The sequence below is a fragment of the Ambystoma mexicanum genome, chromosome 6q (assembly GCF_040938575.1).
Source record: "Ambystoma mexicanum isolate Mex_15411 chromosome 6q, UKY_AmexF1_1, whole genome shotgun sequence".
Lineage (NCBI taxonomy): Eukaryota > Metazoa > Chordata > Amphibia > Caudata > Ambystomatidae > Ambystoma > Ambystoma mexicanum.
The window spans coordinates 1402309758-1402323989 of NC_090937.1; the positions used below are offsets into that span (position 1 = coordinate 1402309758).

The 14232-nt window shown below is 45.3% G+C and overlaps 1 protein-coding gene across 4 annotated transcripts in view; it reads right to left on the reverse strand.

Annotated features, from left to right (window-relative positions):
- HTT (huntingtin) overlaps nucleotides 1-14232 on the reverse strand; it is a 2905635-nt gene that overhangs the window by 1476303 nt on the left and 1415100 nt on the right. For all 4 annotated transcript variants that reach the window (XM_069632055.1, XM_069632053.1, XM_069632052.1 and 1 more), the window contains one exon: nucleotides 5228-5389. In XM_069632055.1, the coding sequence (XP_069488156.1) occupies nucleotides 5228-5389 (162 nt within the window). The remainder of the gene's footprint in view (nucleotides 1-5227; nucleotides 5390-14232) is intronic.

A 14232-nucleotide genomic window follows, 5' to 3' on the forward strand; every position in this document is an offset into this window, starting at 1 on the left:
CGCCTCCTGGGACTGCTTGAGAAGGAGGAGGGAGCATTCATGGAGCTCTTCCTAAAGCAATGGTTATCAGACCTCATGGCGCCTAAGAAGCTTTCCAACTTCTTCTCTATTGAGAGTGCTCACTGAGTTCCTGCAGGCCAACCAACACCCGGGGTTCCCCTGCATGGTGATGGGGGGTAAGGGGAGACTTCAATGCACATTGTAGATGCCCCCACAGTATTGACATTAGCAGTAATGCTTCCATCATTTCTAAAATGTCCTTACCTAACTAAAATGCATAGGGATTTAAATGGTTGAACTTTCTCTGACTGGAATCTGTATATGCTAAACGGTCGGTTGAAGGGACATACCAGGCTAACCTACATAGAGCGGGCAATAACCAGGCTATGCTTGATTATTTCTTTGCCAATCCAGCTTTGATTCACTGCTCCCTTCAGATGAGAATACAGTCCAACGAGCGTAGTGACCATGCCACCCTATCTTTAGAGGTTGAATTGAATGTGTCTACTGTTGTGCATCCCCAGTTAGAGAAGCTACAGGTCAATCATCCTGGTAACAGTGAGCTGGTCGGACACAAACATCCAGCTTGCAAATAGCCTCTTCTGCACCGGCCACAACATGACCTCTGTTAAGTTAACAAATATGATGGTGGACGTAATCGAGGGCTGGTTCTCAACTATGATTCTAGCAGTGATAAAAGAGAGAACTCCTTGCGCAGCACTCCAGTCTGCCAAACACCACCATTATGACAAAGGGATCAGAAACCGGAAAAGGGAAATGAGAAGGGAAATTCGCGAGGCAAAAGTTAAGATCTCTATACATAGACTCCCCTGACCACGTTAAAATGATTAAAAAAATGGTATCGACAATGGGTCAAATGGTGGTGATATTCCCTAAAACAAGATGGTTGGCGAAAGATGGCTGCAGTGCTGTGCTCGGGTGATATGAGGAAGATATGGCAGGTCCTGAGGGACGGTAAGGGGTAGCCTGGCCGAAAAAGTTATCAATCCTGTGAGGAAAGCCCAATGGATCACCCACTTTGAGACAACCTCTCCTGTACAGAATCAGGTCAGGACAGGGAACTGGGAAGAGGGTGAGTCGGGATTCACTGGGAAGCCATCTCCCTTAAGATTGGGAAGCTTATATCTTCTAAAACCCTCAGCCCGGATGGCCTGGCAGTCATCGTGTTAAAAAATGTTCCCGAGCACTGGGAATTCTGGAAAGGCCAGTTCCAGAGGGGTTAAACAGGAGTGTAGATTGGCCCCATTCTTGTATGATATGTACTTAGCTGACCTCGCAGAATACCTCGAGAGGCTGGGCACTTGCCTGCCCAGGATTGGCTCAGCCCCTGTCAAATATCTTGCTTATACCGATGACCTGGTCCTTATAGACGTGACCTTTGCGGGTATCAGAAAGCTAGCTGAGAGGCTATGGAGTTATGCATAGGAAAACAAGCCAGTCATCAATAGGCAAAATACCCAGGTTATGATCGTTACTAAAAAAAAAAAAAAAAAAAAAAAGAGTAGCCCACCCGGCTCTCTTGATGGAGGGTACTTGTGTGGATTACACTGAGAGCTATAAGTACATGGGGGTGGAGCTGGAGAGTAGAAGAAACTATCCTTCACGCCAAGCTGCCAGAGAAAGGAAGGCAATGCAAACAAACAGCGCTGATTGTTGCCTTCAGTAAAAAGTCTGCGGGTTTCAGCCTTCATGGCATTCTGAACCTGTCCAAACCGTGCCTCTGTCTGTCTGTTTTGTATGGCTTAGAATCTGTAACCCTGGATGACTTGTCTTGGGTTGTCAGGGATGAGGCCCGCTTCTGGCATTGAATACTGGGTCTCCCCCTCTGTATCCTGCTGGAAATCATCCGCCTGAAATTGGGCATTTGCTCGGTGACCACCACGCTCCTACTGAAACGTGGCCTACTATACTTGAAGGCCCATACCAATCCACAGTGTGACCTATTAAGATTGTTGGGCTAGACATGGTAAACAAAGAACAGTCAGGGTTTGCTAAATCCACTAAGTATTTTCAGTACTCTCGGCTGGGCCCCTGACTGGGAACGTGGTTACTGTGCACTCTAGGAGGAGTTCAAGGGAAAAATGCTGGATTGGGACAGGCTAAAGGATCATGGTCATCTTCTGAGCCTGAAGTCTTATGGGTTTACATCTTTTGTTCTATATACCCCTGGGAGTGCGCAGCGCTATCTTATGTTGTGTCCCTCAAAATACGTCAGCAGGTTTCTATGCTTCTTCGTACAAACAGATTTCCTGTATTGACGAACACCGGGCCTGCCAAAAAATTGAAACAGCCTGAATGATTCTGTTGATTGTGCAAAAACCATGATTGCACTGAAACCGGAAAGCACATATTGACAGAGTGTCCCATTATGCTGCCTATGATTGAGTGAAATTTGGGCGCTTATGTCCCCAATTTGCCCTCAATCAGTGAGAGGGCTTTTTGGCTTCGGTGTCTGAATACAGAAAACAAGAGCCTGCAGTTGGCCCTCTATCGTGTTTGAATAACATTCAAACAACTGCTGGCGTCTCATGTAGAACCTTGACATGGGTAGAGTCATTGTCGCTGACAAGGTCTGTTAAGGAAACCATGCCCTCTTGTATATGATTGTTTTTGCCAGGATGACTCTTTTCTGTCTGGCTGCTCAAACTTCAATTGTGTCTGCCTATCTGAATGCTCGTTTGCCTACCTGGAATTCTTGACTGTAAATTCTGCATAAAGTATGTATGAATTTATTAATTCTGAATCTTATTGTAGCTCATGTATTTTAAGAAGCATGAATCTTGAATTACGAATTTTAAAATGTACTGTATTATATGGTACTTTTATACTGTTTTATATTTTGTATTTGTATTATCATTGTGGTTTTATTTTCCTTTATGTGTAAATTCTTTGACTGTATCCCATTAAAGTTTAAATAAAATAATCTAGATCACCCTGGTGCCTCAACAGCTACTATCTCGGCTTCTGAAAATTCTTAGAAGACGGACACGAAAATCACAGAGTATTTTCCCAGGAATGAAGGGTCGGTGGACACACTAGTGATGCTGTGGGAGGGCTATAAAGCGGTCCTTGGAAAGGAAGTGATCTCTCTGGTTCCTGCACAAAAGAAGCAGTATACACAAACAGTACGGGAGGCCGAGGACCATGTGATCGCTGCGGAAGAGGCCTCCATCAAGTCAGGTTCCTCATAGGTGAATGACATTCTCCTTCGAGCCCAAGAGAAGCTCAGGAACATAGCCCTGGATAACGCCAACCAAGCTCACTGGGTTAGGCACAGCCAAATCTATGAGGCAGGCAACAGTGCACAGACAATGCTTGCGTGGCTCGAAAGGAGGGACGAGGGTCATAGACAAGTGAGGGAGGTAACTGATGCCGGGGGGCAGAGTCATTGAGGATGCCGAATTCTCGGAGGTATTCGTTGCTTATTACGAAAAGCAATCGTACAGACCTTGATAAGGATCCCTCACCAGGGTTCCATTTCCTGGAGGATTTGGATCTCCTGCGGCTAACACCTCAACAGGTGTTTGACTTGGAAGCTGAGGTTACAGAGGAGGAGCTGTCAGCTTCCATCTCCCACCTTTAGTGTGGTAAAGCCCAGGGACTAACGGCTTTCCAGTTGAGGTCTGGATGAAACTCCCTAATCTAACACACACCCATATATGCATAAATGTTCACATGTTCTAGATCCAATGGAATCCTTCCCCTTCCGACTTGCACGAATGGCCGGAGACTATGGCGATATCCCAGGCTTCCCAAGAGGTAGGCCTGCACACTCTGCTTTCAATGGATTTTGATCCAAACTACATCTACATCTCTGCTTCCCACGCACAGAGAGAGAGAGAGCGAGCGAGAGAGAGAGAGCGAGAGAGAGAAAAGGCAGGGGTGTCTGCTCTACCCTCTGCTGTTTACATTAGCCATTGAACCCCTGCCAATCATTCTACGGTCAGACCTGAATTGGTACGGGTTCCAATGGCAGCACACAGGGGGTGGTGGGAGACCGGGTCTCCCTTTACACGGATGACCTCCTGTTTTATTTGAGGGCAGCCCGGCAGGCCTGCCACCAGATCACACGCACGTTGCGAGAGTATCAGGAAAGCAACGGCTTCAGGGTGAACTGGCAGACATCTATTCTCTTTCTACTTCTCAGAGGGGATGACGCGGTCCCCCAGGCTGCCCTTTCCAGTTATCCTGCACAGGATTTAAATATATGGGTTGGGCCCTATCTCAGATTTTATTTGTGCAAACCTCTACCCTATCACTGACAGGTTTGCTCAGGATGTAACTCACTGGAAGGCCCTTCCGCTGACATTGCTAGGTAAAGTGGTTCTATTTAAAATTCTGACCTTACCTAGATATTTATACATCTTGCAAAATGCTCTGCTCCACATCCCCAAGGAAGAATTTGCTAAAGTGGATACTGCCCTCCAAAATCGTGTATGGGGTAGGGAGCAAGCCTGTATCGCCTTGGCTACATTTTAAAGATCAGTCTTGGAGGGAGGCATTGGGCTGCTTCACATGCGTGCTTAGAGGAGATGGAAGCAACGACAACCCTCTACTCAAATCCAATACAGTGACCCAAAGAAGCTATAATTCCCGACTATACTGCATAGGCGGGTCTAGGCATGTGCATGGCCTTTGAGAAGAGAGTCTTCAATGCCCGGGGTTGCCTGGGAAGAGTGAGAAAATATGGGCAAATGAGGGTGATGGTTAAGTGAGTATGGCCTGGATCCCAGTGGACCTCATCCTATTGGCTACTTCCTGGTTGTTTCATGAGCGTCATCCCTTTAGTACTCACGGACAGTTTGCAAGCTACCCTGTTGTATTTTACTTTGTTGTGAGACGTTATAGCTTAAAACAATAAAATGCGATTAAAACAAAAATTCTGCATGCAGGTTTTATATTTACAAACTTAGTTCTATGTTGGTCGTTGACTTCCTTTTGAAAGTCTTCATATTGGTTGACTCAATTTAGTCAACCCATGTTGATGGTTTATTACATTCCCCCCCATTCTCATGCCTAGGCCACATTGCCTTCCCTACCCAGCCCCTTTACTCCCTACCCCATAAACATATATGTGTGTGCATTTGGTTTCCTCAAACAATGTGAGTTGACGAAAATGTTAACTTTTCAAAATTAAATATATATAACAATTGCATACATAATACATATCTGAGACAGACATTACTAAATAAAATTAATGACAAACCTGATCTGAATCCAGAAGGCAATAGTTAACTCTGAGCTGGACCAACTGTGCTAAAAGGTCTAAAACTTGTCTCTGGAGCTGCACAGATGTTGTAGTGGTGTATTGCTTCAAGGCCTTAATAACAAGTGGTTCAAATAAACGGATGTGATTATGAATGGCATTCTGCAAGGAAAATTATGTGTGCTCATTATTTTTATATCGAATCAACACATACATTAAGTTCTAATAAACATCAGCTCAATCCAAATAAATGTCCACATCTATCACTTGATCTGAAAAGGTAGAAAACAAAACCAAAAGACAAGTGACCCCCTAGCCCTCCAGTGGTATATACATATTTTTCTTTATGGTGAGAATGACTCTTCGCTCAGAATGGCTGCAGCGCCCATCTCTTGTAATGTCAGAGCTCGGGTCAAATATGATAATGTATGGTTAAAAAAAAATATATTGGAAGTTACTACAGGTTTTATTATTAGTGGCTTGTATGGTGCCAACATCAGCCACATCCACTTTGCCTGGCCTCCAATTTAAGAGAAGGGGTACAGACAATTGATTTTTCATTGCTATTGGAAGAATTAAGTTCATTAAGTCCACAGGCAGACAAAGAGACAAATGCAATAAGAACAAGGTGAGAGTGATGGACTCAGAGGGTAAGTAAGTGACCGGAATCCCAAACCCAGATTTCACAGGATGGGTGGAGGGCCAGGAGTGGGGTATTGGAAAGGAAGAAAAGCACAACAGAGATTAGAGAAATGTACAACACAGCAGCCAGGACTAGCAAAAAATAATGCAGATTTATTTTTATTTTGTTTATTGTGCTTGACGATTTACTTGACTTTTCACATTACAAACCAACAAGAAGAAAAGAATCACATTTCACTTACAGTCAACTAAGTATTAACAGTGTATAAAGTAAGCATCTTTCCAGATATTACTTGGAGACTACGACGCCCCGTATTCTTCTGCGCAACTGTACAAAATGCGCCATCTAAAACCAACTCAAATTAATTGAGGTGCATTAAGCCACAAACTTGCAGAACTTGTACAACCTGGACTGTCAAAGAGGTTTTGTGGCCTGCAATCAACCTGCTTCAAAACATCACTGACAAGATGCCTTCCCTCTCCACGAAACGCAAGAAGTACTTCACTCTTACGTCCCACGTCCCTCTACACTCCAGCATTGTACTCTATTTCTGACAGATTGCAATAATTTAGTGCTTACATATTCTGGACTTTACCTGTATGTATAAGATTGTGGCGGGCTCTTAAAAAGTCCTGCTTAATCTCAGGCTCTGGACGTGTCTCAAATATCTAGGGAGGAGGCCAATCATTTTGTCGTACAGTGTTAGTGATGCTGCCAAAGAGTTGTGCATGGTATCAATCGTACGTATCCAATAAATGCACAGGAAAGCCCTCTTAACTTTCATAGGATTGCCTATTAAGGTTTCCAAGTCACAATTATACTCGAGCATGACCTAGGATACACTCTGTTTTAGGTCCTACTGCAACGGGGAAGATGCATGTTCCAGTTGGACGCATATGTCCTCATATAGGGGGTTAGCCCCCAGAGCCACTATCCAGCTATACACTGAAATGAGCCTCTATTCTAACTGCATCAAGAGAGATCTCAGACCTAACTCATACCACAGGCTGACCATAGGAAGACCCTTTGGAAGACCCACTACCGTCTTCCATAGACGGCATTCAACTCTCGCCCAATTAATTCTCCATGCCAATGATTTTATTTCTGTACCGTACAAAAGGACAGGGATACATTGAGGGTGTAGAATTTTATTAATAGCCAAAGTGAGAATTTACAAAAAGTGACATGGAGTTTTTTCATTTGACTAGAGATGAGACACTTTCATTCAGGTCTAATTCCAATTAATTGTGTGCAGGGTGGCAGCAGAGTAGATTTGAAACCCAAGTACACCAAATCCCTTTCTACCGGAATCACATGGTGCCCCCATAGACCACACAAAAGATTAATTTCTAGATTGTTTTTCCTGGCGTAATTGCCCAGGGAATTCAAGAGGCATTGCAAGCCAATTGCAGTGAAGTCCAAGAGCATATCTTCTGCATACATCAGACAGCTACCTGGACTAAAACCAATCTTAAGGCTTGCCAGTACCGCGGGCCCCAATGCTTTCACCAAGTCTGCTAAATAGAGGTTGAAAAGACAGGGAGCCAGTAGACAACCCTGTCTAACCCCCTTCTCAACCTGGACCGGGGCAGAAAGGTGGCCAAAAGCATTCAACCTAACCCTCAGTTCCACCTTCTCATGTAAAAGTATAGCCAGCGGTGACCTTGGGAGACACCATGACTGCAGTTTGTGCCAAAGTTGCTCCCTATTAACCGTATCAAAGGCCCTGGATAAATCTATCAAGGCCTGATAGAGTACCCGAACACCCTTGACCCAGGATCTTTCACTGATTATGCTCAACACTGACCCATTCAATGACGTAGAGAGGCCTCTGAGAAAGCCTGTTTGAAGCATCAATAGAATATTATTTTGGTTAACCCAAGACTCAAGCTCCCTCAGCTAAAGCAATGCAAACATTTTACTCTCCACATCATGGAGGGCGATCGGACAATAGTTTTCGTGCCTAACCGAACACCCCCCAGACCCACCTGAAAATGGGAACCACTATTGAGGACTTCCACAACAGATGAAAGCACCTCTCTCCCCAAAGAAAAAAAGTCAAAAGTCTGCACCACAATACCACATTTCCCTTTAAGACTTGATAGATCAATTGATTGGGGTCCGAGGCCCTAGAGGAAGAGGTCTTACAGATAAGGTCAGATATTGAGTCTTGCGAGAAATCCAACAACCCCTTGGCTAAGGAGACGCACTCCCCATCAGAGACAAAAACACACCCTATCAAAGGTGCATTAATAAATGCAAGATCTGTCGTTGCACATGCAACAGATATAGCAGACATAATCAATGACAACAAACTTGACTTCCTAGCAATATCAGAAACCTGGCTCCATGCTTCCGCATGGCCCTCTCTATTTCTAGCCATTCCTGATTCCTACACTATTATTAGAGCGGACAGGGAGACTACAAAAGGCGGCAAAGTGGCCTTCATAGCTCGGGCTAACTTGGCCCTCAGACCCTCGTCCACCATGATGCTCAAATCCTGTGAACTACTCACAGTTAAATTAGTGACCTCCCATTCAAGCACTCTTACTATCCACCTCAAATATAGACTTCCTGGTACTACTGGGGACTTTGAGGAAGACATCATTACGTTACTTGCTGACAACACCAACCCATCATCACAAATTTTAGTACTAGGCGACCTTAACCACTGTGTTGCCGACCCTAAAGACCAGGCTGCTAAATCACTGGCGGAATCCCTTAGCGAATTTGACTTCACGCAAAGAATCAACCATCCCACCCATGTGAAGGGAAGAACACTAGACTGATATGATATGATATGATATGGCATTTGTAACGCGCCTATACACAGGTGTTTCAAGGTGCGACGAGGCAGGGAGGGGAGGAACAAGGGGAGACAGACAACGATCCTACTAGGCCAGGTGTCATTCAGATCGCGCAAGTGCAGGGGTGGGGGAGGGGGAAAAGTGCAAGGGGAAGGGGAGGGGGGAAGTGCAGTACAAGGTGAGTGGCGTAAAGTAATAAATAAATAGGGCCAGCTGGTGGCAAGTGCAAGGTAAGTGCAGAACAAGTGCTGGGAAAGGGGGGGGGGGCTGGAGGGATACAGAGACAGTCCCGCAGTGCAGAGGGGTTCCAGTGCATCAGTGCAAGTGGAGAGTGGCTGGGCCCAGGACCGAGGCCGTTAAGAGTGGTCCAGTTGCAGAATCAGTGCAGTTTCAGTGAAGGATATTAGCTGTTCAGCAGGGGAGAGGGAGAGAGAAAGCATAAGCAAAGAGGAAGGTTTTGAGGTGCTTCCGGAACCGGAGATGGTTCTCCTCAAGTTTCAGGGAGGCAGGAAGGCTGTTCCAGAGGGAGGCCCCTGCCGCGGAGAGAGATCTACCCCCAGCTCGTTGCTTCGAGAAGCGGCTGATCCTGAGGGAGTTGGAGGCGGATGAGCGAAGGGCTCGGGAAGGAAGATATTTGGGTAGAGAGAGTTGAAGGTATTTAGGACCCAGGCCCCAGAAGGCCTTGTGGACAATGCAGAGGGTTTTGAACTTTATCCTCGCAGCCACTGGGAGCCAGTGTAGAGATTTCAGTCCTGGAGAGATACGGTCCCTGGGCTTGAGGCCAAGGACAAGTCTCGCAGTTCTGTTCTGGATGAGTTGCAGAGGGCGGAGAGTGGAGGCAGGCAGATTAAGATAGAGGCTGTTACAGTAATCCAGCTTCAGGAGAACCAGGGCTCGGGAGACAGTGAGCTTCTGGGGGAAGGAGAGGAAGGGACGAATACCTCTGAGGAGGTGCAGCTGGTAGTGTGACTTCTTAGCGACGTCAGAAATATGAGGAGAGAAGGAGAGTGTGGAGTCGAAGATGACCCCAAGGTTTTTTGCCTTGCAGGTAGGAGCAGGGAGGGGGCCAAGGGAGGCAGGCCAGAGAGCTGCAGGGAAGGAGGGAGTGGGTGTACCGATGAGTAGAATCTCAGTCTTACTGGCATTAAGGCAGAGGTCATTGGCGGCAATGGAGTTTGGCTGGCCGACCACAACTGTGCCACGACAATAACCGCCATTGAACCTCAGTCTTGGCCTGACCATTCACTTATTTCCTTCACCATCACCACTAATCTTTCGGCGTTCAAAACTAAAATGATTGCGCCACCGCAACTCACTAGAAATAAGCGCAACATCACAGTGGAGAAGCCGCCCCCGCTCCTCATCCTAACACTGAATTCTACTTTCTCTGAAGACCCTGAAGAATTAATCAACCGATTCAACACCATCATAACGAAAGCCTTAGACATTATTGCCCTACTGAAACTTTGCAAGAGTAAACCTAAAGCTCATCTCAATACCTGGTTTACCCCACACCTGAAAGCTCTGAGGCTTGAAAAAAGGAAATGGGAAACCACGTGGAAGAATCTGCTGTCCAAAGAGAACAAGGATAAAGTTAACTGAAATCTCAGCTCTCTACAAAGCTGAGATCATCAGAACTAAACATGAAACCTACAACGACATGATCCAGAACGCTAGTTCTAGTATTAAGGAACTATTGGGAATCCTGAGGGAATTAGAATCACCTATAGTCCCGGACAATTCACACCCTAAAAACAAAGATTGGTGCACAGGCATCCCTAATGCTCTGGCCAACAAAATTGCCACCCTACAAAACAAAATTGCCTCGAAACGACTCAACATCAATAATTCCGACTCATCTCAGAAACCTGAAAAAAAAACTTGCCCTTAATACTCTACAAGAATTCAAATTCGTCCAAGTACCTATACCAGAGGTAATAAAAATCATAGCCTCCCTGAAACCTTTGAGATGCCAAGGTGACATCTGCCCTGCACAAATGATCAAATACACAGCTAGAGACCTTGCCCCATTTATCATCAAATTAATAAACGCCTCGTTTAAATCAGGCCAAGTACCTAAAAATCTAAAAGACGCCTTGGTACTCGCTTTACTAAATAAAGCTACCCTTGACCCCCACTATCCATACAAATTATAGACCCATAACTAAGGTCCCCTTTCTACTCAAAATCATCGACAAGGCAGACTACATCCAAATCCAGACCTACCTTGAAACTAATAACCTCCTAGGGCTTAGACAATCTGGCTTTAGGCCTCTTCACGGAACAGAAACGGCCCCAATTGATTTGAAAACACAAATAGACCTAATGAAAGACAATAGGCAATGTGCACTACTTCTTCCGTTAGACCTTTCAGCCGCTTTCGACCTGGTGGACCACAACATACTTTGTGAAGATCTCACCGTAGCAGCCAACTTCTCTCTAGAAACTGCAAATTGGACCAAGTCCTTTCTAAGTAACTGAATGATGAGTGTTCTCTCCTACTGACGCTGCTGAGCCCATACATATTACATGTGGGGTCCAGCAAGGCTCGTGTATCTCTCTAACATTGTATAATGTATTCACCAAGCCTCTATTTGGGTGTCATCTACACCAACTACGCAGATGACACACAGATACTGATACTGCTATCCGGCAACTATTACTTTGACAATGCCTTACTAAACAAAATCTACCTCGTCATTCAGGCCTGGATGGCAACTCATAGCCTCTGCCTGAATGACAAGAAGACCGAAATTCTTATTGTAGGTGCCACCACCAACATTAATAAACTGAACCCAAAATACACTGCCTTGAACATATTTGGCAATATTATCAAAACTGCCATGGAAACAAAAACCTTAGGATTCTACCTTGAACCTTAGGAAACAAGTTAATGCCACTGCATCGGCCACTGCCTACACATGCAAACTTATTCATGCCTGTAAAGCCTACCTTTCCACAAACAGCTGTATCATACTTGCGAGAGCTCTAATCTTGTCTAATATTGATTACTGCAACACACTCTATGCAGGAGCAAATAAACAAATCATAAACAAACTCCAACCCCTACAAAACAATGCCTTGACAACAGCCTTGAACATTCCAAGGAGAGACCACATTTCTGAAACAAGAAGTAACTACAAATGGCTCTCAATCCAAGGCAGAATCTACTTCAAACTAGTCTCCATCTCCCACAAATGCCTCAACAATGCAGCTCCAAAGTACCTGAAAGACAAAATCATCCCTAAAACTGCGCTAATACCGACGAGATCAGCAAACTCCTTTTGCATTACTACTGCACGCTTTAACCTAAAACGAGCTGGAGGCACCAGCTTCCCTGTACAAGCCTCCCTAGTCTGGAATGTGCTCCCGCTTAACCTTTGCACCACTCAAGCTTTCAACAGCTTCAGGTTTAACACCAAAAAGTGGCTCCTCACGAAGGACTCCACCGCCTAATTTGCAGGAGTGCCCTAACCTAGCTACTCTTCGCTCTTTTATTCTGCACTTATTATGTTCCTTCGCTGCAAATACTGATTATATGGAATGCATTGTGCGTCTGCGTACGTTTAGAAAATGCTTACACTGTATTCACTGCCTGACTTCCACCATGATGTATGTATACAGCTCTGTGCTTTTGATCTATGTATGTATGTATCCTCACTCCTTCATTATGATATACTCATGTATCTCTCACATACTAAAGCTGCCTTGTAATGCGCCCAGATACCTTAGAGTGAGGTGCGCTTTATACATATATAAACAAACAAAGGCACCTTTCTTTTTTGTTCCCTCACGCACCAGTTGAAAAAGTTTGGAGGCCCTGGACATCATTGAATGGAAGGAGCTAACCTCATCCGGTGGAGAGGTCCTGTGCAGGTGATCCACGCCTGCTAGTTCTATTTCCGCTGTTGCCTGAGGACCGAGTTCCTGAATGGTAAAAAGACAAAAAAAGAAGAGAAGTATCCGCGCATGAAATTACATGGCCGAAGCCAAACCCAGGGGCGGTGGAGAATTCGGCCCGTGCCCGTCGATGCGGAAAAGGGGCTTGGGGTGTGGCGGAGTCAGGGCAGCGCATACTCCCAGGGCCGCATCCCAGCGCGCCTCTAAATTTAAAGGGGAAGAAGGTTTTTTCTGGTGAAAAAGGTTCCGTCTCCCGTCCCTTGGAAGGGACGCCCATGCAGTATGGAGGAAAGGGGATGGGACGTAAGACTAAATAACTCCACTGAATTAACTGAAGAGCCCAGGCATCAGAGGTTATCTCCTGCCAATGGGACCAATGCCCTGCCAAACATCCACCAACCGGTACGTCGTGGGAGGGTAAAATCAAAGTAGCTTCGAAAGCGCTGTCGCTGCAGCTGTCTGCTGGCCCTTCGAAGCTCCTCTGCTCCTTCCGGGACGCTAAAAACACCTCTACCCCTGCCTGGCTTGCAGGAGATACGATTTCTTGCCATAAGGCACATAGCGCCTCTAGCCTCTTCCTCTATAGGCAAAGCTGAAGGCAGGCTTAGCGGGCTGCGCAGCCAGACACAGCGACTTAGCAGCAAGTTTAGACTCCTTAAATTTCTCCAAAGAGTCATCCACCTTCTGTCCAAAGAGCATCTCCCCCTCAAGAGGCATGTCTAGAAGGTGGTTTTGTACATTGGGGAGAAGACGGATGTTTTCAAATAGGCCTGCCTTCCCATAACTACTGCCGACCCCATGGAGAGGCCAACACAGTCAGCAATCTCCAGGCCTGTTTCCAGGACTGCTTGGTAGTTTCTATCCCATCCTCCACCTGCTGTATAAATCCATCCCGCATATGACCTTCTAGGATGTATTCTGCTGCATACTCAACATCCTTCCACAAACAATAGGAGAACTTAGCGAAACTGCAAGCTACGTTTGTGGCCTTGAGAGCCATGCTCGCCGAGGTGAAACCTTCTTGGGCAAAGCATCTATTCTTTTCCCTTCCCTTTCTGTAGTGTAAGAAACTAATGGTGGCAACAGCAAAGCAAGTGATCACAGCTCAAGGTTGTTTATTAAACTATATATGCAGGTTGGAAAAACGCATAATCTAACTAAATCAAAGATGGGAGCAAGCTACAACCATCAAATAATAATAAGACAGTCATAGTGGCGTCTTGTCAAAATAAAAGGGCCTATACTAAGAAAAACCTATTGCCAATCCTTACGCTAAATAAAAAAGGAGTATGGGATGAGGTTCATAAGTGTTAGGCAGAAACCTGTGCAGTTCCCTTAGGGAACACTGCAAAAGATTTAAGACTACAGGTGTTGGCAGTAAACCCACTTGGTAGCAGTCTGTACCACCCAGTTTTACCTGGTAGCTGTGGCTGAGCAGTCAGACTTCCCTAAAGAGAGTTAGGCAGTATGCAAAGTATACTCAATAGGCACTCAGATACAATAATACAAGCAAACACTGACCAGAGCTTTGGTATCAAAGTATATCATTATTTATTTAAAAACACAGTTGAAACACTGCAGCACTCTTATTGTAAAATATTCTAAACAGTTACTATTATGATATATACACCCCTTTTTCCCTATTAGAAAATCAC